At 43.1% G+C, this 27,477-nt stretch overlaps 2 protein-coding genes across 4 annotated transcripts in view; one reads left to right on the forward strand and one right to left on the reverse strand.

Annotated features, from left to right (window-relative positions):
* CTNNA3 (catenin alpha 3) overlaps positions 1-27,477 on the reverse strand; it is a 427,360-nt gene that overhangs the window by 246,111 nt on the left and 153,772 nt on the right. The window lies entirely within an intron of this gene.
* Positions 1-27,477, forward strand: part of LRRTM3 (leucine rich repeat transmembrane neuronal 3) — an 84,365-nt gene that overhangs the window by 13,129 nt on the left and 43,759 nt on the right. The window contains exon 3 of one of the 3 annotated variants that reach the window (XM_068196842.1): positions 17,182-17,232. The exons of the other annotated variants lie outside the window; for them this stretch is intronic. Coding sequence (XP_068052943.1) covers positions 17,182-17,187 — 6 coding nt within the window. The 3' untranslated portion in view covers positions 17,188-17,232. The remainder of the gene's footprint in view (positions 1-17,181; positions 17,233-27,477) is intronic. 3 annotated transcript variants of the gene reach the window in all.

The following is a 27,477-nucleotide window of genomic DNA, read 5'->3' on the forward strand; positions in this document are numbered from 1 at the left end:
CCATCAGCTTCTAGTGAAAATTAACATAATGTTCAAAAATTATTATGCATGAGAAAACAAAATCTAACTTCCATGATGGCCCTGCTGTAACAGGATGCTGATTAGCTACAGAGAATTGAATTTGTGGTATCAGTGCTTTATTGGGTCACTATATGGCTATGACAGTCGAGACATTTCCTTACAGTGCAAAAAGGAAGCAGATTTGCCTAAGATTAATTCCACACTAGCTTAATTATTAATCAGTGTCTCCCAAATGGATTTTTTTAAATGTACTTGAAAAGGCCTGTGCAAATAGAAGTGCTCTGTGTATGGATGGGACAGTTTTGCTGGCAGGCAGGGATGCTGCAGTGCATAGCCAGCATTCCTTGGGCTGATGGGTTCATTAAAATGCATGCTTATAACAGGCCCTTAGAGCTGCAGCTGGATAACCCAGGATCCCTTTCCTCAGTACCACAGAACACTTCGTGTCTATTTCATAGGGCTGTTCCAGGATTTAATCAAAGATTTACAATCTATACCCTGGAACAGGGAGTCTTCCCCTTTTTAAAAGGTTTCAAATGAAACTCTTTTTTGTAGAGATCTTTTTCTGAATATCTGTAGCCTATGCCCCTTACCTGCACCTTCTTTCAATTTAATACCTATTTTATACAATTCAATGCTTCCTCTTCCACTTCTCTGCATCCCCAACACAAAGTAAACACAGAGACTGTCACATGTTGTTTCCAGCATAAATCTGTATGTCCCATTTTATTGAATGAATGAATGGCTTTGAAGGGAAAGAGTAAGCAGTGAAGTGCAGGAGCTGATAGAAACCTGTGCCAGGCAGGACTGAAATCCTGTGGAAACCCACCTGCTATGTAGCATTTGCTAACACACTGCAGTGGTGCTGCATGCTAATGCCAGTGAGAGAAACAGGGGGTTTGCAAATCTGTGAAGATGTACGGGCATTGAACTGTTTGGAAAACAGCCTGGAAGAAAGGAATGCCTCAAAGTCAACCAGTTAAAATGACTTGAAAACACAGCCCCTCTCTGTTTCTGTTACACATCATAAAAATCACTGTGATAATTACAAAGCTCATTTAGCCAATAATGGCAAAACATGTGGACAGACACCTGAAACTTAATCACCTTCAGTTCAGTTTCAGCTCTGACTGTATCTGAGTCAGTTCCTTCCCCTGTTGGAGCAGTTGGTCACTCCCCCAGATAATTTCTGGCAGTAATCTGAAATGATCCTCTGTTTCAAGGTCAGGTTGGATAGGGCTGCGAGCAACCTGGTTCAGTAGGTGTCCCTGCCCATGGCAGGAGGGTGGAAAGAAATGGTCTTTGAGGCCTTTCTAACCCAACCCATTCTATGATTCTCTGATTCATACCCCTAACCCAAAAGCTCTAGTCACACACCTTCACTAGGTTGCCTGTGCATCTTTTCCAAGCAGTACTGGAAGTCTCCAGCAAGCTGGTAGCTCCTGCATCCTTCTGAAAAAGGTTATACCTTAGGTCTCATCTGCTTTACATTTACCTTTCCAACGAGCCTCCTCCCAAAATACTCAAAAGAAGCTGTTGTCTAAAGCCTTATTTTTCTTTCCAATGGGCAAATTCATTAGAGCTCCTCTTGCAAAAGTGGACTGGCAGAATCCTACTGAAAGGGGGTTGAGGGCAGCCTGATAACCTCAGCAAACACCTTTACGCTCTTTGTATGCCCCTGAAGCAGCACAGGTCAGTGAAGAATCATGGCACATGCCCCTTCTGCTAGTTTCTAGCTAGTGCTTGTCCCAGGGTCTCCAAGAGCAGCTTTCCCAGGGTAACTGTCAGTGCAGGTGTGTTATTTTTTAGCAAGTGTTTTGCTTGACAGTACTGACTGCAAGAACAACAATATATAACTGCCTTATGCCTTCCTATTCTGTTAGTGTCCCACCCATCAAAGCTTGCAGAGCCTGTGGGAAAGAAGCCAGTGACCATTAACCTTCACTTTATTTTACACTTCTATAATTTCAGGAGTTTAGTTTCAGGCTTGCAGCCTTCAGGACTGCACAGTTTAGACTGGAGTAAAATACAGCAAAGCAGCAAATCTTTAGCATGAGTTAAAAGAGCTTTTCCTGAGTCCCCATGTCATTTCTCCCAGCTCTAATGCAAAATTTATTTCAAGGGATTTAACAATTTTTTCTTGAGTTGAAGTAAATGCACCAGAGATGCTTTCTGCTTTTGTAACAAAGAAATATCTCCTGGATTGATAGTGGCCAGTTCAGTAAGTTCCAAACAAGTCACTCTGAGTAGGCAACACCTGACTGTCTTTCAAACCCTGAATTTCTTGTTAGTGGACAAGGTGAATCAAGGCTGGAGGGATGGCTAGGACAGCACATTCATATCTTTGTTTCTACCACCCATAGGAACCCAGCAGAAAACCTTATTGCCATTAAAAAGCAGGAAATCCCTCTTGTACCTTCATGCTCCCCTTTGCTTCGTCTCAAGTAATTGGTCCACCTAAACTCAAGACAAAAGCTAAAACTCAAGACAAAAACACCTACCAAAGGGTAAGTGTGCCACAAAATCCCAAGACAAAGCTCAGTGAGAACCCACTGGCCCAAGGACCTTGAGGGTATGGTTCCCATAGTCATGAGGGTGTTTCAGAAAGTTTACCCTTCATACATCATTCATAGAGCAGAGCATTCCCAAAGGTGAGCTGGATTCCACATGCTCCCTTGTGCTGCAGTTTGTAAATCACTGGCATGAAAGGAGGACAGTAGTGTCGTGCTGACAAGAGGCCTTAGCATTTAGGAATTTCCTCACTCAATAAGCTTGACTCGTGGTGACTGCAACAAATCCACTCCCCCAGCATCAGCTTTGCAGCACAGCCTTCCCTTGCCAGCACAGAGCAGCTGAGCGTGCCCTCCCACAGCACAGGGCCTGGCTGCAGGAGGACACCCCTGCTCCTGCTCAGGAGCTGCACAGGAGCACTGACATGCACTACATTGACAGCTGCACTCCACCTGCGCCCCCACAGACGTGCATTGCACTAAGCAGACATGCAGCGTCATCCCTCTTAAAACTGGGGTCCCTTATTCAACTTACAGAATCAGTTTGTTTAAGATTTGTAGAACTTAAAGACTGTACAAGGTGCAAGGTAAGGCAGCAGTGCAGAGAAGGATGGTTTCACCATAAACAGCCCTTTCTGCATCCTGTTTACCAAAGGCTTGACTGATTAAATAAGAGCCATTCACTCCTATTACACGGCAAAACTGCACCAGAGAGCCACAGGCCACTCTGCAGTGGAAGGAAGGTGGCACCGCTGATTCTTTACATCTCCTACAAATCAGGGTCGGGGAGTTCAGGCCATCTTGGCCTGTAGGTGAAAACCAGACAATAATACTCTTTGTGTCTTGTCCCAGATTCTTCTCGGGGAAAAGAGCCTTGAGCCAGCACACAGTGTCAAAAGGGTTGGGTTTTTCTGAGTGTTGCAGGCTGCTGGCTCCCAGTATTGAATTCTGTAAGCCTCGTACTCCACTGCATTCCTGCTTCCTGCTCCAGGTGGGAAGGCCAGTGTTGCCCAGGCAGGGCACTGCCCACCACTTCCTCCCAAACCAAAGCAGGCCAAAAAACACCAAATTATTTTCACTTTTCTAAGTCAAGTCAGTCCCCCAGTGAGCCAAGGATCTGTTGTGAACTTTGCTAACCTTCAATTTGTTTATGTTCTCGGGACTTAGTACACAGGGACATAAAGATTTCTTCCAGATTATACCCTCTACATCTCTTCTCTTTCTTTGCTTTGCTTGGTGAATGCAGAAATCAAAGCCATCAGCTTGTAAAATATTTTCCTTATTTGGAGTTTTAGTATCAAATATGGAAAAAAAATTTCCAGTAATTCCAAACTGGAAATAAACAGCTCATCAAGTCAGTTATCAATCAATTAATAAATTAAAGATTATAACATTTCTCCTCAACTGCTTCAACAATAGAATTAATTAGTTCTAATTAGAAATAAATATCACGCCTTAAAGTATTTCAACATCAAAAAAGTTGAAGAACGTTTCATTAGAGAGTCTCGAAACACTTTGCAAGACATCATCAATGCCATTTCTACAGAAACAGGGTTCTTTTCAGGCCACAGCAGCACTGGGAGCAGATGCTCAGTCCCCCACAGCCATTATTTTACTGATTGTTTTCTTACTCACAAAGAAAGTGGAAGCTGGGTGGGAGACATGAGTCATGTGAAGTGAGAGCACAGCATCATGCAGCAGCAAGGGAGCAACCCCAGACACCTCCACTCAAATTTAGAAAGGTACAGAATTTCCTAAACTAAAATATAACCTTAATCCCTAAACAGCACACTTCCACAAATGTTGCTTGAAACCTATAGCCTGTCAAGCCATAAAATACAATTACTCAGTGCTTATAATCAGCACGTAGCCTGTTGTGGTTTGGCAGGCTCTCCTCCTCCAGTGTCAAATATAAAACAGATGATGGTGGCCTACAGAACTTTGGGGAAACATAATGCCTGACAGCAGAACAATACTGCATGGAAAAGCATTGCATCACCTCCAACAAAATAAACAAGCCAGAACCCTCACAAGATTCATACCAGCAATCATCACCACCAGAATAAATAGAGGGTTTCATTTTACTAGTTTTAAAAGACTTCCTCCACTTGGTGAATTATGGCTGTTTTTTCTAAAGTGGCTCCTAATCTGATTGCTCAGAGATTTATGTACAGTCACAAGGTTGGGAAATTATTATTGGGAATGTCTATTCAGATGAGAACTTTCTGAAAATTGAGATAGGGACTAAAATCAGATTTTATGCTTCTCATTTAACAACCTATTATTGATAAGTTTTTTAATTGATGTCAGTGGAAATAATAACTTCGTATTCACAGTGCCAGACAAAATTCAGTTCCATGGCTTAACCATATTTATCCTTCCCAAGATGACTTAGCAAAAGTGTATTGATGCTGTGGTAACCATTCAAAAAGACCCCAGCCTTAAAACACAACCCACTTTTATCCCAGTGTTTATATCAGCACCAACAAGTAGCACTGACCACGCCTGTCCATGATAAACTGCTGAAATCCAGCTGAAATGAAAATAAGCAGTGACCCACCTGCTAATGACCACACCACCACTACACTCCACCACTAGTAGAAATGAACACGTGTGGAAATGAAAGATGTATCCAGAACTGGACTACACCTAGGAATGTGCCACCCCACCCTGTACCCCCCATCCTCCACAGCAGCAGCAGCTCAGGAGAGTTCTCCTGCATTCCCAGATGGGGTCAAACTGCCAAAGGCTGCTTTTCCCCATGATGAGGAGGTATAAACTGTGTTTTACAGGTTGAAAATTCTGATCCAACTTCTGGTGACCCCACTAGCATCACAAAGGATGAGAGGGGGTCCTGGAGAAACTCAGAATCAAACCAGAACAGATACAAACAGAAAAATGTTTTCATCCCACTGTGCCTCTGCTTAAAAAGCTCAGATCATGATGATGCACGATACAATAACCTACCTTGACTGAGAGGATGTATTTGCATCAGCACAGACAACTGCAGCACCTCACAAAGGAAGGAATTCATACACAGGGCAATGAACTGTTTGTGCTTCCTCCTGACCCAAGGATATCACCATCACAGTAGGAAATGTCCTATCAGACATGCCTAGCAGGCTTTCTGACTGGGTGCAACCTGTGTATAACAAGTAGAAACAAACACATACCAAAAAAATAACCCAGAAGAAAAAAGACAGCTCACGATAGTTAGAAAATGATGTCTCAGCCCTTAACATACCCGTGCAGGAACGTGGATCACGTATTAGACTTCAAATAACATACTTGTAAGTGCTCTCATTACATACTTAGAAATGAAATCTTTTTATACAGAATTTCCACTAAAACCTTACCATCATTGAGGTCTGGCAGCATGTTCTACAGATGAATTATGGACAGTGAATAAAAATATTTTAATAAGCCATTTTAAAATCAATTCCTTGTCCCTTGAATCAAATGCTCCTAAACATTTTCCTCAGCAAACTCCAAACCATTTCTGTTTTAACTAATCTTCCTTGGTAATAGGTAATGAGGATTGACCACAAGCTCAAGAATAAAAGGCAAAATATTTACACAAAGGCATTATTAATGTACTCTTAACAAGCCTTTTGAACCGTGTCCAGAAGGACACAACATAGTCTTTTTTCACTGCTAACACTTTGTTGAATACTAACAGCAGATGTCTATGGTTAAAATCACTCCTACCATTGCCAACAGGCAGTACTTCACATTTGTGAATTGATTCTGCTTGGTAAACTCGTGCTCGTTCACGTAGCTTTGCTGAGTTCTGGAAGGTCCTGCTTGCATTCCTAGATCTGACTGACCCAAACAATTTATATTACCTGCACATTTTGCCATTTTCCCTTTCCCAGAGACTTCAACTTGCAGCACATGAATCTAACCTGAATACCTAGGGCTCCCTGCTGTTAACCTTTTGCCATGTGGAAAATTGACACCTCATTCCTCTCTGTTTTCTGTCTCCAGACAGTTTCTACTACAGAAGAGCAGCTCCCCTTTCACTTCAGCAATGTTTAGCTTCTCAAATAGCCTCTTATGATGAACGCTAGCAAAGGCTGTCTGAGTCCAATAAATTCTGTCAATGTGCTCTTCTTTACCCTGGCAGACAGCACTGATTAGCTGCTGTGGTAGAGCTGCCCTAGAAAGAAAATATTCTCTGGGCTGGTGCTACCTGAAAGATCCTAAGACAGCAGTAGCTAGCATCCCCCATTTACCACAGCCCCTCCAAATGACGTTTAGGAGAGTGACAAACTGCAGCTCTGTGCAGCAGGTGCAGTATCTGCTGGAGCACCTCCCGGGAAACACACCTGGACTTGCCAGCAGCGCTTTGGAACTTCTCTCGATGCCGAGTTCAGGCAGTGCCCCTAACGCTCTCCTTCATTCAGCTGTTTTCTGATTGATTTCACTATGCTTAGTGCTAGTCTAGAACAGGACATGCTCCTCCTAGCCTAGGCATACTACAGAGCTCGAAGGCTCGGCAGGTGTAAAGATCCAGCTGTTCTCTTCAGCTACACGCACTGGGCTAAACCTCGTGGGTTTATCACAGAGCTGTCATCCCGCAGGCACAACGCAGTCAGCAGTTCTTTCACCTGCCCCTCAGAAAGCATGAGATGAGTAGGAAAACTGAGATTTATCATGCTAAAACTACCATTCAGTAATGGGTGTAGAATTAAATTTATTAGGGTCTTACTGTTGTACAGTGCAAACGTGTGTAAATTGCACAAATTAAAATCTATTTGTTTGTGGCTGGCAAATGGAAGTGTGTGTAATACTAGACACAAACAGCATGCAAGTTTACAAGAACAGCAAATGTTCAGATAAAGGCAGAGTTACTTCAAGCAATTTTTGTTATTCTAACAATCCATGCATGACTGCCTCCAGAATATACCAAAAAGAGAACAAAAATAACGTGTAAAATATTTGGTTATAAAACACACAAGAAATATGTCACATTTTTTGTTTAGCTTATTAAATCACCATCTTATGAAAACTAATACTGTCTTATCTGAGCTATTTTTCCCCTAAAAACAAAAATGGCCTCCTTATCCCACAAATAAATACACCACAGATGAACATACACTAAATAAACATATTCTCAGACACCCTACACCTGTATACCCAGAAGCCACTGCTTATTAACCCAAATAATTAAATACCATTAAATGGTATCCCCAGATACCTTCCTGGCACGACAATCCAAACAGAACATTTTTTGGAAAGCTGCTCCACATAAAAAGACACTGGCCTGCATGCTCAGTAGCTGGGCACCAAACCCTGGGCTGGGCACTGTCCCTGCTATTCCAGAGGTGTGGTACTGCCACGAGGGCTGAGGGGCAGGACTGGCAGCCACCCTGACCTTCAGGGGAACAAACTCCTCCCTAAATGATGAAGGTTTTACTGTCATCCACTCATACAAATCCACAAATGAGACACACTATCATCCTAGTGGCATGAATAGTCTTCCTTCATTCCATCAAGCTGAACAAAGTGATGGATGTTCTTGAAGTAAAATTTAGATGACTATTTCATTAGGGTTTTTTTTTTAAAGATTCAGGTTCCCATTGGAAATTTCCCTTTAGGTGGCTAGAACAGGGGTTTAGAAGTTTACCTCTGGTTTGAACATTTTCCATATATGTTTTCCCTTCACAGTTCCATGTAGTGTTCATTCTTAATGTACTTCATTACCTGTAGGTGTATATTTAGAAAATATACCAGCATACCAAGCCATCATAACATACCTGTTGAGAGAAGCTTCAGAAAATTGCCTGATGTGCAAAGGCAGAAGTACAGCAATTTTCACAGTAATAAAATGCAGGCCTTTATTTACAAAGAAATAGAGCAATATCTATCTTGCAGGTGCTATCAGAGCAGGGGTTATTTTTACTTTCTGTAATAAACTTAAGCAAACAAAATTTAAATGAAAAACCATTTGGAACTAGGTTACAGAAATTTTAACGTAATATGGAATATTGTGAGTTCATTGCCTGCTATTATCAGATCAGGATTAGGTGTATTTGTGCTAAGGCTGTCCTTACAGCCCTGTGGAAGGTTTAATATTCTTTCATTTCTGTAATAAATCAGCTGTTCTCTTCTTGCACATAAAATGTTACATACTTGTAAAACAGCATCTGGTGGAGAGAGAAAGGAGGGGATGTGATTGACATAGGAGTCCAAAATCTGCTGTTGCTCAAATCCCATTTTATTATACAGCTTGAGGCATCCACTGCAGAAGCAAGACTGAAGATTTGCTTGCATTATTCTCTCCATGATACATTATTGACAGTAACAGCTACCATTATTTTGGGAAGTGATTTGGACAAGCTTCCAGAGCAAAGCAGCATGGAAAAACATTTTACCCTAATTGTTTGGGGCTTATCCTTCACTAGCCAGTGAAGCATTCTCTTTCCTCACAAAAAGCACTGCAGTTCTCACTTGTCCTTGTATCACCTGCCTTGTATTTCTAAAGTGAAACCAGAATTGTGCCAAAAATGTATCAAATGCTGTCACAAACAGCATTTCTCACAAGGTTCAGGGCAAGTCTTTATGAGGTTCAGGGCAAGTCTTCAGCGTCTGTGTCTGCAGCTACGCTCAAAATCCATCACAAAAAATATTAACTAATACTGATTCAAGAACAGATTTAAGCTGCTGAGTGAAACAAAATTCATTTGAGTCACCCACTCCCATAACATAAACCCCTAATAAAGCACAGACAGTGCTTTAGACCAGTCTGACTGCAAAATTCATCTGAGTATTAACACTGGCAAAACCAGCTGAGAACCCCCAGGGAAAGAGACATATGTGGGGAGACTTTATGTCTCCTTTTCCTTGTCTGTCTACAGGCCCATGGATAGAAAATGCACTGGCCAAAGTCAAAGGTGAAGCTGTGCTTTCCAAAAGAGGCAGAAGACAAAAAAACCCTAACCAAATATGTATGTGTTTCTATACAAATGCTGAGAAGGTTAAAAAAGAGAAGGGTAGACTACAACACCTACCTGTAAGTATGTTTTGAATCATATCAAACACTTGGAGGAAAGAGATAATTATTGGTACTTTAGTATCTAGATAAAGGATTAAAAAAATGCAAAAATTCACGTCAGTACAGGAATCATGTCAAGAAATCGTATCACAAATATCTTAGAATCATATCAGAGCTTGGTGAAATGTACCAACAAGAAAAATAGAGTCTCTATGAAACTCCAAGTCCATGTTCAAATACAGGAAAAATACATTATTAAGGACAATCTAATCTTTTTCATTTGAGAAGAGCAACCCTGTTGTGCCCAGCGAAACTAGAATGATTGCTAGCACAGGAAAACAGCAGTAATGGTAGGGTTTCTTTATTTCAGACATGCTGTGTGACAAATATGATCTGTAGATTGACTTCAGGGAGTGACAAATAGGGGACCCACTACAAAAAGCCACCTTGTGACACAGTCACAGCAGTGTTAAGGTCCTCATCAAGAATATTACTACCAAAAGGCAGTCTGTAAGAGAGACCCTGATACAGTAAGATTCAATATCTCTAAAGTAGACAAAAGTTTAAAAAAAATTCCACTTGATTTTAAAAAGGTGATATAACTAAAGGTGAAAGCTTTTTAAAATAAACAACATTTCAAATGTTAAGTATTGGCAAATATGTGAAGGTTATGTAAGCACAGCATACTTGGAGGTGAGCATATAGCACTCACCTCAAAGAACCCTGCTGAAAGGCTAACAGCAAAGCAGCCATTGTGTCGGAAAGGCAGGTTAGGAGAGGGTATTACCAACAACAGCATCAAAAGAGATCATGGCATATGCATGTAACAGAAATGGATATCAACCACGGCAGGCTAGCTGTAAAAAACACAGTATGACAGGCCACAAAAGACTTGAGTAGACAGAACTGCAGCATTGCAATAATCTTTAACACACCTTCATCATTACGTCAGGAGCAGGACGGCTGCCAAAGTCTGTGGGATCAAGCTGGACTACCCACAGAAAGCACAGTGACTGTACAAAAACCAGATGGATCTTTTTGCACATTTAGTACAGAAAACCGCTAAGAGCTTTCCATAGATGAAAGAGTGATGCAGCTGAAAATGTGACCAAAAATGAACTGACATTTTATTGCGCAATAAATTGAAATAGTAAACTGTAAGAACTCACTAGGACCAGCCATAATTCACCCAGCAATTCAAAAGCAATTCACAGCTAAAATAATAACCTAATCACTATAATATACATTCTAACACTTTGGAACCTCACCAGCATCAAAAGAACACAAGACAGCACAAACGACAGCATCTTATTAAGAAGCTTTGACCACAAGGACCAGTACAGCTAACATCCATCCAATGTGGTCTGTAGGCAGGGGCAATAATAAAGGACCAAAGTAATAGGCAAATGGACAAGTACTGTGTCAATTATACTGGACAAAGGGTTAGGAAGAGTTTTTAAAAGAAAATTCATCCCTCACAAAGCTATTGAAACTTTATGTAGGACTCAAGTAACAGCTGGGAGAGCTTTACAACTAGTTCTTAATTAAAAGATCTAGAAACCCATTAAAATTTTATCTGTGGAGAGACTGACTTGTAAAATGTAAAACCAAAATTGGCACACACAGAGAATAAAATTCAGCTTTCTGGACTCTCAATCCCACCTGTCTCATCTGGGATTTTCAGAGGTTAACAGAACTGGGCACCAATGGGTAATTCTTTAAATACTGGAATTGAACATTTTCTGATGTATTTCTGTGACAAAGTGAGCTCCAGCCATTCCACTAACAACTTCCTCCAAGTCACTTTGCTATTTCAAGGTAAAATTGATTCCTGGAGTGGTGTCACTTTTCTGCTTGAACATTGTAATTATACAAATCCAAGTTTAACAATCCAAGCTATTCAAGTTCAAAATAGACACATTGTTTTTCTTTTGCCATGGCTGTTTCCCTACTTCCAAAACCCCTCCAGCCCCAATCTACCCTGGTCCCAGGTATTCCACAGCTAACACCATGACAGACACTTCACACAAACACAATTTTGAAGTCTACAGCACGAAAGAAAGTCTCCAGGCAGGGAAGGTCGGTGACCTCTCCCTTTCCCCAAGCAAAGGGAAGCCTCTATGAGAGTTGCACCCCAAGGAAGGCTGAAGCAGGAGCTCACCAAAGGAGGATGGAGATGGGTGGGGGACCCCTTGTTGCAAAGCCCCCTTGGAAGCTCTGCTTCTATTTCTCAGTGCCTCTCTCCTCCACAGCCAAGCTGCCTGTGCCCCTTTCAGGAGGCAGCTCTTTTCCTTCTCCCCTTAACATGTCCCCATCAACCCACACAAGGTCCAGGACCCCAAAGCAAGCTTCTGGGTCTGTACAGCATGGCCCTGGGAGCTTTGAAAGCAGAAGTGAAGGGAAGAATAAAATTAAGAGTGTGGGGAGAGAGCAGGGAATATGTGGAGAAGTAGGACAATGAAGAGGGGAATCCAAGCACTTCTGGAGACATAAGGGAGTTAGAAGAACCTGATGACTGCAGCTGTGCAGGTGAACACAGCAGTGTGAGCACTGCACTAGGACACAGGCATGTGGCTGTTCTCTGCTCCTGCCTTGCAGCACTTTCTCTTTTGGAAGGGCACGGCATTCATCAAGATGAGGCACAAAAGCCTTAGAGACTCACTAAACCCTGCAGTTTTATAAATCTAAACAAAAGTGCATGGTGTGTCCTGCATACACTTCAGAGGAAAAAGAAATTACAAATGGATCTTTAAATCTGCGCTAAAAACCAGGAGTGTAGAAAACAAGTCATACATCCACTCTTTCCAACACCAACCCTTCACAGCCACCATCTCCACTTCATTCACTATTTCCTTAACCAGACCCTTAGGGGAAATGAAACAAACTGATTTGGGCTAGTTTTACAGCTACACCCTCAATGCCTACAAGCTGTACTGTGTGCTCAGCCTTGGAGAACACCTCGTGTCCGTGGGTACCACTGACCCCCGTGTGAGCACGTGCCCTGTGTGCAGGCTCTCTCTCCATGGCAGCTGTGCTGCCACTGCCTCAGCAGGCAGCAGATGGAGACCCCGACCCTCCTGCTATTCCTGCCTGCCCACCCTTCAGCCTTAACCCTCCAGTGCTGTGAGGCTCTTCAGGACACTGAGGGCATCCATTTCCTGCCCAGGCATGTTGGGCAGCTCATAGTTAAACCTTCTGCTGCCAAGCTTTTGAATATTTTTCTACTAACTTCTGCCAGACAGTTTTGAGCAGCTCTACTTACAGACTACCACTGCGACTTCCAGAAGAAACACTAATTTAATATGCTATGCTAGTACTTCTCTTACAACAGTGAGAGCAAAGAAAAAGCTTTATAATGCAGAAGAGAACTGGATTTAGCAATTAAACCCTCATTTGTATTTCATTTAGCAATATGAAAATTCTGCCAACATCTTCAGAAGGCTTTTAATATATCTGCATTAATGCACAGCTCATAAGCCAGCAGTGCTTTCATTTAACTAAGTACTCAAGTGCAGCTACAGTTGCAGTATCAGCTGGTGCATGGGGAAAACATTCCCTTGGTGTGGCTGAATTGTCCTGTGAGCTTCAGGGAAATAAAAGAGAAGCAGCTCCAAACCCAGCTTCAGAAGAGCTGGAATACGTGACACTTGTTCCTAATCAGAAGCAGATGATCTTTCAAACATACATTCAGTGACCCAGCATTACTGATCAGAGAAGCAACAGTAGAACATGAAGCAATTTCTATGTGAAAGAAAGAGCCTTTCAAAATGCAGGGATGACTGTAACCCATCTATTGTTTATGTTTTAAAAATGACTTGGAATGTAAAAAGGAATGATGCAGTGTTTCCTTTAAAGCAGAAAGGAATAGTGACAGTTCTATTAGTCAGCTACAGAAAGGGCCCCATGTCCAGAGTCTCTGAGAAAGCCAAACCACTAAGTTAAAAAAAATCTGAAGGAGGGTTTTGCTCAGAAAGATGCTTATGAGATCTATATTGCCTCATTATACAAACGTAAATTCAAGGATCCATAAAATATGAAGATTAGCTCAAGGTATGTGTTCCCTGTCAGCAGTGCAACAGAAATCCATCCTGCTTGCAGGAACAAACCTGCTGAGCAGGAGCTCTGCACATAGACACATTCTCTTGTCACAATTAGGATTGCCCAAATCATGCATATCTTCCAGAACAGCCTCTTAAAATTGATTCCTTATTACCAGCCCCTCTTCTGTCAGCTTCCCATACATTTATGAGTAATAATGCTTTCCTGGCCTGAGTCACAAACTTATTCTTTTAAAACATTTTACATCTGTATGCAAGCCAAAATGCCTATCTTCTTGAGCAGTCAGAAAACTTGAGTCCTCCCACATGACTTACCCAGATAAAACTACTATAATAGCATCCTTTTTTTTTAATATATTTGGAATTAAACATCAATACAGAGCAATTATTTTATTGATCATCAATACTGAAAACAATAATACAAATGAAAATTTTATTTATTTGGTGTTAGAATTCACCCTCCCAACATTGCAAGATCAGCAATTACAGTGCAGAGCAAATTATTTGTTCTGAAGAGTTTTGACTAATCTAGAGTTAGTCAGGGCTCATGTTGCCTTCAAGTGTGTAATAAGCTGTTATAAAGAAGAAAAACCTTCAGTGCCAGAAGGTGATCCTCTTACTTCTACTGGCTAATGATAACCAGTGGTGTTTCCTGAAACTCCTATGAGCACTTGTGTCCACAGGAGCTACGGACACCATTGTCTGAGTCTGAAATCACAGAAGACTGGGAATAGAATAGAAAAAATTACCTTATAGGACAAACCAAGCTCCTGCACATTTGAAGTCTCTCCTCCAGCCTGGAGAACATAGTGTAAGGAACAGCATTTGAGGGAGGGAAGCAGCAGCACCTGTGCTGGGCCAGCAGAGACCCCCAGGAGATGTACAGAGAGCTCTCGCTCTAAAAGGGTTCCCTGAGGTATCACGCCGAGGTCTGTCAGGCTCCTCTGAGCACTGCTAATGATTCCCTTCTCCAGAGGGAACCTGTACTTAGTCTGACAAAGCACCAGTGAGGTTTTGATGCCCTTTTTGTTCTAGGAAAAGATGAAGACAGGTAATTTAGCTATTTTCCCTGTGCCTGGGATACTGTTTTAGAAACATATTTTAGAAAATCAGCTCTTAAGCCCTGGGCTGTGCCTGTGATAGGCAGCTAAAGAGAAACAGACTGTTGGGTGGCTTTGGTGTGGCATTTTTTATTAAATTTGTTATTTTCAAAGCAGGTAGAGCTATGATTTCAAGTTTATCACCACTGTTCCAACAGTGTCTTAACTACCCAGTTACCCAATCTCTTTCTCAAATAACTCGGTGCATTTCATCCAGCTGATGCTGTTTCATTTTCAGCGTAACAAAAAGTAACCACATTTCTCTCTGCTTTTGGTTTCCTTTTTTAACGATGTCAGCTTTCAGAAGCAACTGCAGGGCAAAGCTCCTCTCTAAGGTTCCTGATAACCCTCCTGGCTGCAAACCACAGCAGCAGTGAGAGCAGGCATAAAGGAGCAGAAGGGGAGCTGCCAGGGGTCAGCAAGTGAGGAGAGAGGGGGGAAGGAGCAGTGCCAGGAGGCCCAGAGCACCAGGGCGAGTTCCAGGGAAAGAGGACTGAGCCTTCAGCCAGACCCTGCTGCTGACAGGGCAATCCAAAGTCTATGTACTGTCTCCAAGGCCTTCAGGAAAATTAGCAGAGTAGATAATGAGAGGAACTCTTATCAAGGAGGAGAATTTACTGATCATTTCCACTCCAGGCTGCAACTTCACAGTTACATTAAACTGACCCAATTACAGACTGTTGAAGAAGACTGTCTGATTTTCTCTCTCTCCCTTGCTAGACCTGGTACTGGGCACACTGAGCAGGGTTTGGGTTTCACACAGGGCTGTGATTCACTCCAAAAGTAATTTTTGAGCTTTTTCAAATTCTTAACAAGTTACTGCTAGGCTGGTTCAGTTCCTTCCTTTGGCTCAGCCCAAGCACCTCAAGGGAACATGAGATTAAATGAGATATGAAACCCCATCTGGAGAAGAACTCCGCTCCACCTAGAGAGACAGAAACACCCTGGGTGCAGGGCAGGCCTGCACCTTCAGAGCAACCGCCCTGGCTCCTACAAGTCCCACCCTGTGCTGCTTTCCAAGCACTTCATCCTGCCCAGCTCTGTCCCGCAGCAGGGGGCTCCAAGGCAGAAAGGCCCTGTGTGCTACCAGACTGCAAATAAGCAGTTCCAGTGTGCACTGATGACAGATCTCAGGCTTCCAGTAACACGACACAGCTTAGCAAGATGAGGAAAGAACATTTGGCTACCAGTATTCCATAAATAGCCAATTTGAAAAAAGCTGTTCAAGTTCTAGAAATCTGTCACTTTTCTATTTTCATGGTTTTTTTCTCAATGTTTCATATAAATGTTCAGAACAGACTTCATACTTCAAAGATCTAAAATGGTTATCTTTGTGGTTTTGGGCTAGAAGACCACATGCTTCACTGACACAAATGGTCAGAAATTAATCTGTGTGATAAATGAAAAGAGGAATCAAATGGCAGCAGCTCCAGTTCTGCAAATCAGTTAGTAATCATTCAAAAAATTAAGTGAGAATATCTTTATAAGCAGAATTGCCATCTCCACTTGTCTGCAAATAAGCAATTTATTTATTATCAGCACCTGCTCAGACAAGCCATCTTTGGATTTTCTCCTTGGTGTGTCTCAATGACATTAAATAGATCCAAGAATTGCCTTTTGGCAATTCTCGAGGCCCTCGTCCTTGCTTAGCTGCTCAAAAGCCACTTCTCCCTTGGGAGGAAATCCTTCCCTGGCAGGGTGGGCAGGCCCTGGCACAGGGTGCCCAGAGCAGCTGTGGCTGCCCCTGGATCCCTGGCAGTGCCCAAGGCCAGGCTGGATGGAGCTTGGAGCAGCCTGGGATGGCAGAAGGTGTCCCTGTGGATGTGCCACTGAATACTGAGAGCTCCTCCCTGCAGAGAAAGGTTTAGGAACCTAAGTCCAATTTTGCAGAGTTTATCTGGTCATTTCCTGAGCCATAATTCTGACAACTTATTACCTTACTTGCATTTGCCAAGAACACTGAAATAACTGAAAATATTTCAGCATTTCGTGGATAATTGTTGCCATGAATATACCACACTATTCAGATACAGTCAAATCTAGCTTGGGCTCCTCAGTACTCTCACAATTTATTAGACAGTAAGAGAAAGTACTTTTTTCTGTAGGCATAGACACTTATAAACAAGGCTTGTATGAAAGAATGGTCTTTACTTTGTAAATTCCAGTACAATTTGCAGTAGGATAATGAATAATAGAAGTAATTACAGCACATGTCTTAATCTCATCTAAACCAGCTTCTTGGCTTCACAGAGAAAAAAAGAAAAAGTTATAGAAAATCATTTAACAAAATGGTTTTTGAGATTGACAACATACAGTTCCTAACACAGCTGCTTTACTGAAAAGTGGAATCGGATTACTCTTAAGAGAAGAAAAGTAGTATTTTCCCATATTTCTTAACCACCAGGAAATATCCTTCCCTTTTCATTTCCTATTAAAATAAAGGTGAAGTTAGTGACTCAAAGAAAACTAATGCTGTAAATTATTGACCTCCATAGGTCTGAAATGATGGCTGGTACCACTGAATCCTTGAAACATGGTTGGAAGAAGTAAGTGGAAAAGTTTTCTACACTACTGTAGAATTTTCTAGTGGTGTGAAAGTGAAGTCTTATGAAGTCTTAAATATCTGCCTGACAGTATAGACAGAAGTGATTTACAACAACCAAGTTCTGTTCAAAAGTAGTTTACACTGAGCTGGCTGATCTTCATTTAACATGATTACTTAGCCATTAATTAAAATTAGAACTCTCTGCCTTTTCAATGTGAAACTCAATTTATCCCAGAGTATCTTTTACACTTGATGAAAAATGAAAATATAATTTCTTTCTGTTTTTCTATGTAATGTAACCACAGTCAACATGTACTTGCTGCAACATTTCATTACCCAGCTCAACACGCAGCATGGAACACCCTGGCAGTATGTTTATGGAAAACAGAACTTTTTAAATGTCACTGAGTTGAAAGAGACAATTGGAATAAGATGAGTGAAAAATTCATTTGTTCCTTCTCCCTGAGGACAAAGCCATTGTTTTCTTCAGTGAGAAATGAAGAGGAAAGCAGGGAAACAGCTTTGCAAATGAGGATGGATAGAGGCCTAATTTACAAAAATAAAGCAGAACAGCTAATTCCATTAACCTCTGCCAAAAAGCAGCTTAGGTAGGATTCTTACAAATCTTAAGCTTAGCAGAAGCCCAGAGCTTCTGAGAAGGCTGGATGAGAAGCCCTGGACTGCCTGTAAACAGTGCATTCCCCAGCAGAGCGCTCAGCAGCCCAAAGGCCCCCCAGGGAGCCTGGAATTGGATCTGCCAGGGGCTGGATAGCCAAACAAAGGAGCAGACATGGGCACAGTCACACTTCTCATGCTGGAAAATTCTGCACTGTCATATCTGCCCAATTAGTAAGTCAGTGAGCACACAGTGCAACGCAGAGGTGAGAGCAGAGCAGCAGCACCTGTCTGCATGGAAGGCAGGCACACACCCTGCTGCCCAAAGGCCACAATTCTTACACCACCACAAGGGGAAGGCAAGCAAAATGAACTTCTGAAACATGTTCCAAAAGTGCTTTGGATGTATCATGCAAGCAGGCCTTTAGTTCATACCGAAAGAAGTAAGACTTCTTAATTTTAAAATAATACTATGTTTAGGCAGTGCAAGCCAGCATAACGTTAAGAGGTAGTTATTGATAAAATGCTGATTAACCATCAACCAGAAAAAATTGTCGACCAGAAAAAAACCCCCGTGCTTGTAACATACTACAATAAATAGAGCTGCCTTCAGTGGGAATGCTGGGTAAAATCTAATACAGGATATAGCTCAAGCTGTAAGCCTAAAGAAATAATCTTCCTGCTATTTAATTGGGAAAACTGGTCTCATTCTGAAATAACTTCTGTGGAAGTTAATAGAAGACTTGCCAGTGTTTTGCCATGGGAATTGGACAGTGCCTGAGCTTTGTTTCACTGCCAGAGGCCACCAGTCCCCTCTCCCTGAGTTTTCAATGCGCCAGGGAAGGCAGCGGGCAAAGGAGAGAGAGTGACTCTGATTAACCAAGGAAAACAACTGTCTGAGAAGCTGACTCCCATAACAAATATCTCGGAAATTCTATGATCCCCACTACTAATTCACCCTGAAGGATTTAAAAAATATCTGAGAACAGGTCAGAATAAGGGTTAGAGATATTAAAACTACCTAATCCATGGTGCATGACTATTATGGATATGTGTCATTAAAACTTATATGCATGGGACATTGTAATCTTTGCTACTTAATTACATTTCAGTAGAACTGTAGATGAATGGGAGCATCTTTAAAATTCTGCCCCACCATTCTAATTAGCCTGGCACATTTACATTTAGGAAGGAAAAAAATCAAGAAAACCTGAAAATAATGCTGATGGGAATGATTATATAAAAAATGGAATTGGGAGAGGAAAAAACAGAGACCAGAGTTACCTTCAAGTTGAATAAGCAATTAATATTGGCTCCAGGATATTTTATATAAAGCACAGGAGGTCTAGCACAATTATTTCATTCAACTGTTGTGAGCTAATACACTGCACTCAGTTGCAGATAAAGCATTTTACAGAAAAAAAAAAGAAAAAGGTAAAATAATCTAGAGAAAATTCTTTTAAAATTACCTATGATGTGTTGAATCAGTTGCATTTAGAAAAGACTGACAGAATCCACACAACAATCCCCCATTTGACAAAAATCTGTGGCAAAAGGAGTAATAATCAACATTATCATTAACAAACTAGGGGGGGGAAGCAAACAAGGGGAAAAAAATCCAGTTATTTGCAACCAAGATTAGGCTGGGTGACAAACAGTACTTCGTCAAAGCCCATCTGCAGTTTTCAGCCTTCTCTCCCAGAACAGCCTTCAGTGCCTCCTCTTCCCAGGGAAGACAGGCTGGTGTGTAGGAAGACCCCTGTGTACAAGCACACTGCTGGGCACTGGAGCAAACACAATCTGCAGCTCAGAGCAACTTTCATTCACTCCCATCCGAGCTGCCAGATGTTGGCAAAGAATACATAAGCTTCTTACAAGCCACAAATAAACCCCACAATTTATCTGAGGTTCTATGCAACTTTATTACTTCCTACATTAGTCTATCAAAAATATGAAGTGGTCTTAGGCTAAAGCAATGCAATGGATTACAAATTTGTCAGTGTAAGTAGGAAACCAGGCTTAAAAAAAAAAGATTTGCATGTGACACAAACAGTTTGCTGTACAAATGACACATACAGAGGAAGTAGAGGATTGCCAACAGAATAGCAGATGAGGTGAACAGTGAGGTTCCAGGACCAAGGAATGACAACATGCCCTAGAAGTTTCTCTCCCCTGGATCAAACAGTGAAATCAACACTTATTCCAGTAAAGAAAGATTCTAAACCACTAAATATAGAAACTACAAATCACAGAATCAGCACAATGAGTAATAAAGATGCCTCAGAAATACAGGAAAAACAGAAGTAGCCAGATATGATGTCATGGTGCTCATTTAAAATCTACCTAAGGCTAATTACAACAGGCCAGGCTGAAGCACCTTTCAGGATAAATCAAGTCTATCTGTCCATTGCAGGGTAAGGAAACATGGTGAAGGCATAACACAGATTCCTAATTCCTTACATGTCCCTGAAACTGGGAATAAATCCAGCTTTTCAAGGCACATCCTTCTCTACAGAAATGGTAGTGGTGTGTTTCAAGGCAGCTCAGTTAGGAGGCTGCTGGTATGGCATGGAATTGGGCAGCAGTGAGTGAACACACAGTTCCAAGTGTTTTAGGCATGCAGAGTTGTTCAGAGAGGACTGTGACCTTTTATCATGTGTAAATACGTATAGTTGGAAGGTATTTACCTTCTGGAGGCTACAAAAGGATAACATTTAGGACAAGTGATGTGCATGGCACTTAGTTGTGGAGTCCAGTTTGATAGCTCATGTGTTAAAGAGAAAGGAAAAAAAAAAAAAAACAAACCAAAAAAATTGGTTCTCTCACCAGCAGGTTCTGAGGTACAAAACCACCTTTGCATGAAGGGATTAAAACTTACAATAACCTTGCCTTTTTAGCATGACTGCCCCTCAAATCCCAAGGGCAAACGGAACCAGACTTGCCTCTCATGTCCCCAGTGTACAGCACAATGGGCAGATCCAAAACCCGATCTTTCCAATGCAAATGGAGTTAAGGATTGCCATTTAACAAAACCTTTCTGATGTTCTCACCCTCCTTCCACCTGCTGCCAGTCAGTGAAATTAATTCAGCAAGCAGATTGTGTAAAGGCACAGATTATACGAGTTTAGTTTTCCTCCTTTGTGCCATGTACTATTTCTGCTACCAGCTGGTTGGAAATGCCACCTAGGCAGTCCTGGTCAAATCATGGAACTTGACAGCACTTTGGAATTCAAAAGCTGCAGAACATGAATATAAAATATGATTAGAAATATCAAATCTGTGAAAGAAAATACAGATGGATGTCCAGAACAGGAGACTTACACAAGTCTGTCTGATGAAAGGAAATGTGAATAGACAGTATTTGTCTGAATCAAACATGGCCCTGCAGCACATGGACAGGACAGCCCATCTCATCCATGGGACTTTGACAGCTCTCAGGTCATTCCATCAGCATTCCATGTTGCTCTTCCACAGCCCAAATGTGTAAGAAATGCTCTGAGAAGAACAGCCTTTGTTGTAGTGCATGTATGTAGATCCTACAATGCCTAATAGCTATATTCTTTGCCTGGACAATTAGGCAAAGAGGGCAAGTAATTTAGGGGTTCTCCTGTATCAAGACTCCAGTTCTCCATTTGACCATACCATGAGGCACTGAAACTGTTATAAATGTCTTATTTACAATGACTGAATAGTTCTGCTTCTTGGTCCTTACCTAAATTCTCACTTCGCGAGCCAGCTGCCATAGGTCTTGCTACAACCAAACTCTGTTTCATGTAATAGAGAAAATAAACTCTAGCAGAGAACTGGCCTTTGCCAGTCCTGCCGGTCTCTCTCCTGCACCTAAACCAGGAGGAAAGGGTAGACCTGCTGAGACTGCCCCGTCTCCAGGAGAAGCTGCCACTGGAAAGCTCACATCCCACAGAAAGGTATTGTGTCTGTGCAGGCTTCCCACTCAGAGCACAAGTCTACAGAGCAGCCAGGCTAGGCCTGAATAAAACACTGCACATTAACGCAGCAGCAGCAAACCTAAATGCAAGCCAGAGCAGCTCTTGGATCAAAACCCTAGACCTGAGCAGCAGCTCGAACTTTGCAATGTCTCAGTGCTGGACAGTCCTAAGAAATACGCTGCAAGCTTTGTGATCTCCCTCTGCTTAGAAGCCTGCTAGGATGCAAGCTGGGGAAGAGGAAGGCACCCCATGGGGAGGCCAAGCCACCCCCATCAGGAGGGATTTTGTTAGTGCAGGTGGATGGAATAGCCGTGTGCCCGTGTACCGAAGGGCACTGACAAATGAGCTGTTTGCACAGCACAGCGGGTACGAAGGTTTGCTGCAGGAGACAAAGTACCTGCAGCTCTTCACATTTCTTTCCAGATGTTCTCAGGGTCTCCTCCCAACAGGTGAGAGAGACAGCTTTGACAAGTATGATAATGTGTCTTGCAGCACTCAGACCACATTAAGGCAGTCTGTGAGCAGATCTGAACCAGAGAATGGTGGCACAGGTTTTGCAGGCCAGAAAGCCAAGCACTGTCAGCCAGGAGCGTTCCATGTGCATGGAATGCACGCAGAAAGAGAACAGCAGAAGACAAATGTCCTGAGAACCTGTCCCCTATGTCTGCCATACCCCTGGACCTTCAAACACTGAAAGTCCCAAACAAAACCTCTCCACAGCCCCCAAAGGTGTTCCCCTCTCACCAAAGGCAACCCAAAGCATACTGAAAGCAGCTCACTCTTCTGACAGGCTCAGGGGAGCCGCAGCCTAAACGCGCTGCGCTCAGACAAAGCGCGCACGCAGGGTGCGCACACAGACACAGGGCTCACACACACACAGACACAGGGCTCACACACACACAGACACAGGGCTCACACACACACAGACACAGGGCTCACACACACACACTGCTCACACATGGACACACACACACTGCTCACACACACACAGACACAGGGCTCACACACACAGACACAAACACAGGGCTCACTCATACACACACAGACACACAGACACAGGGCTCACACACACACAGACACAGGGCTCACACACACACACTGCTCACACACGGACACACACACACTGCTCACACACACAGACACAGGGCTCACACACACAGACACAAACACAGACACAGGACTCACACACACACTGCTCATACACACAGACACACACACACTGCTCACACACACAGACACAGACACACAGACACAGGGCTCACACACACACTGCTCACACACGGACACACACACACTGCTCACACACACAGACACAGGGCTCACACACACACAGACACAGGGCTCACACACACACACTGCTCACACACGGACACACACACACTGCTCACACACACAGACACAGGGCTCACACACACACACACAAACACACAGACACAGGGCTCACACACACACACACACACAGACACAGGGCTCACACACACAGACACAAACACAGGGCTCACTCATACACACACAGACACACAGACACAGGGCTCACACACACACAGACACAGGGCTCACACACACACTGCTCACACACGGACACACACACACTGCTCACACACACAGACACAGGGCTCACACACACACAGACACAGGGCTCACACACACACACTGCTCACACATGGACACACAGACACTGCTCACACACACAGACACAGGGCTCACACACACAGACACAAACACACAGACACAGGGCTCACACACACACAGACACGGGGCTCACACACACACTGCTCACACACACACACACAAGGCTCACACACACACACAGACACACAGGCACAGGGCTCACAAACACACACACACAGACACAGGGCTCACACACACACACACACTGCTCACACACACACTGCTCACACACACACACACACACACACACACATGGCTTACACACACACACTGCTCACACACACACACTGCTCACACACACACACACGGCTCACACACACACACTGCTCACACAGACACACACGGCTCACACACACACTGCTCACACACACACACATGGCTCACACACACACACTGCTCACACACACACACACGGCTCACACACACACACACTGCTCACACACACACACACACACACTGCCCACACACACAGACACAGGGCTCACACACACAGACACACACAGACACAAAGACAGGGCTCACACACAAACACACACTGCTCACACACACACACAGGGTGCGCACACAGACACATACAGGGCTCACACATACAGATACACAAAAAACACAGGGCTCACACACACACACACAGGGCAGGCACACAGACACAGGGCTCACACACACACAGACACAGGGCTCACACACACACTGCTCACACACACACAGACACAGGGCTTACACACACACACACACTGCTCACACACACACACTGCTCACACACACACACACACAGGGCTCACACACACACACACAGACACACAGGGCTCACACACACACACACAGATACAGGGCTCACACACACACTGCTCACACACACACACTGCTCACACACACACACACACAGGGCTCACACACACACACACAGACACACAGGGCTCACACACACACACACACAGATACAGGGCTCACACACACACTGCTCACACACACAGACACAGGGCTCACACACACACACACACACACAGGCACAGGGCTCACAAACACACACACACACACATACAGACACAGGGCTCACACACACACACTGCTCACACACACACACTGCTCACACACACACACTGCTCTCACACACAGACACAGGGCTCACACACACACACACATACACACAGACGCTGCTCACACACAGAGACACAGGGCTCACACACACACACACATACACACAGACGCTGCTCACACACACAGACACAGGGCTCACACACACACACACATACACACAGACACTGCTCACACACAGAGACACAGGGCTCACACACACACTGCTCACACATACAGATACAGGGCTCACACACACACTGCTCACACACACAGACACAGGGCTCACACACACACTGCTCACACACACAGATACAGGGCTCACACACACACTGCTCACACACACAGACACAGGGCTCACACACACACTGCTCACACACACAGATACAGGGCTCACACACACACACTGCTCACACACACACACACAGGGCTCACACACACAGACACAGGGCTCACACACACACACTGCTCACACACACACACACACAGCTCTCTCACACACACAGACACAGGGCTCACACACACACACACACACACTGCTCACACACACACTGCTCACACACACAGACACAGGGCTCACACACACACACACACACACTGCTCACACACACACTGCTCACACACACAGACACAGGGCTCACACACACAGACACAGGGCTCACACACACACACACATTGCTCACACACACACACTGCTCACACACACACACACAGACACACACACTGCTCACACACACACACACAGGGCTCACACACACACACACACACACACACTGCTCACACACACACACACAGCTCTCTCACACACACAGACACAGGGCTCACACACACTCACTGACTTTGCAGACAGGTTTGCTCTCCTCCCTAGCTGTGCCCCAGGAATCCCTGTTCAGGAAAGGTACACCATTTCCCAGTACATTACCGGGAACCACGATCCCCTTCTATTTTGCATACAATTCATTGCTTTGGACTTGAAAAGTAAACACATGCATTAAGTTTGATCTTCCCTGTAATTGCACACTAGCCATCTTTCTAACTTGATCAGACATTTATCAGATTTTTAGGTACAGGTTACTTAGGAAAGGTCTTATTCTGCTGCAATTATTATTGTCAGCTAATTCAATCAAATTTAATGACATGATTTGCTTAATGGGATACTACCCAAGATGAGAAAGAATGAATAAATCCGGCTCCCAGTCAGGTTTCTGTCTCGTCTCAGCTGGAATTATGCTTCTGCTAACCACACACACGTTACATGGTAATTTTCTCGCATCCTTCCCTTGTGCTAGCTTTTCAAGTGGTTCTTAATTAGCTCTGGTTTATTTATGAAAGCATATTTTGCTAGACTTTCCCCAAGAGCTTTAGTAAACAGCTATATTAAGCTTGTATTTACTTATCACATCTCCTGTAATGCTTCCAAAAAGGAGGGGGGAGGGGAGATCGTTCAGAGGGGCAGGGCTGTGTTGGGCTCTGGAGGTTACTGCTTCTTGTAGTCCATCTCTTAAGCCTCATTTCCACTGGAAATCATGCTTTTCCAAGCATGCCTGTGTGCACATGTCCATTTTCTCCTTTCTCAGTGGTTTTTAGCCAACTAGCCTATTTTGGCCTAATTTAGTGGAAGGCAAAGCTCTAAAAGATACAAGATTCTTAGGAATTCTGTGGACAGAATAGAGAGAGTGCCCGTATGAGCATTCCCATAAACACCAAACATCTGGCAATGCTTTTTTCTCCACACACACTTCAGTAGTGACTGTTCCATGCCCACTTGTCTTCTTTCCTGTCACTTTTAACCAGCTGACCTGTTCTGGCCCAGTTTGACCTCTATCTTTTATCTGATTTTTATTTTGGAAAGACAGAAGGTGGCACAATTTGTATCATTAAAACTGTAAGTTCTACAGGATAGGAAAATGAACATGAAACTTAAAAACACTGAATTTTTACAATGCTTGCCATTAAAGCACTTAGAAATTAAATTAAACTAAATTGATCCAAAAATTGAGTTGCAAAAATAATTTCACTCTTTTTTAGATCCCTGAAAATTTCAGAAGTTGACTAGAAGTAGGCTAAAAGGGAAAAATTAAAATATTATTCAACATTTCCCAATTTTAAAAACATTCCTGTAATTAATTTTTTTTTCATTGAACAAAGATGTTAATGAGAACATTTTTTAAAAGAAAATATGCTGACTATAAAAGAACTTTTAAATCAACACATTCTAAAAGGGTTGTATAATTAGACGGCACTTCCATCCACAGTGCCAATGTTCTGTTTAACTGGAGTAAATAAGCTTTCTCCTATTTTTCTGACCTTTTATGAGTTGTCTCCCATGAATAAAACATATTTCTGATAGACACCAGGGTATTCTAAACAAATATCAATGTTTTCCACTCCTGTCTCCCTGGCAGACTCCCCACTGCTTCAAAAGAAACCTCCCGCATCTGTAGCCTTCAGTTGTATTTTTGTTTCAGGATATATGAAAGCTAGAAGCTATGGCAGACACAGAGAGAAATAAAATAAATATGTACTTTAAAATAAAAAAGGGACAAATGCTACCTCCAAGATTTTCATTTAAGTTCACTGAAGTTAATGGAAAAAAACAACATTGAATCGAACAGGATTGCCCCCACACGGTCACACTGCTGGATGCTGGTGGCTGAAAGCTTTTTGAAGACTTTGTGTCTCCACCTGCCATCTCTCAGAGCCACTTCAATAGCTCGTGTTTACATTAAGCACCACTGAGGAAGATTCTCTGTAAGTTCTCAAACTCTTAGCTGACAGATTTCTCAATGAAGTCCCAGAGCAGCCATTTGCTTGCAGCAGGTCAGCTCCCCCTGTGGCACACACTGCATCCTGTCCAGTGCTGGTCAAGGCCTTTACACAGGAGCCTGGCACAAACACAGGAGCCTTGGAGGGAAAGAAGGGACACATCATGTAGGCACAGG

Source organism: Anomalospiza imberbis, chromosome 8 (genome assembly GCF_031753505.1).
Source record: "Anomalospiza imberbis isolate Cuckoo-Finch-1a 21T00152 chromosome 8, ASM3175350v1, whole genome shotgun sequence".
Lineage (NCBI taxonomy): Eukaryota > Metazoa > Chordata > Aves > Passeriformes > Viduidae > Anomalospiza > Anomalospiza imberbis.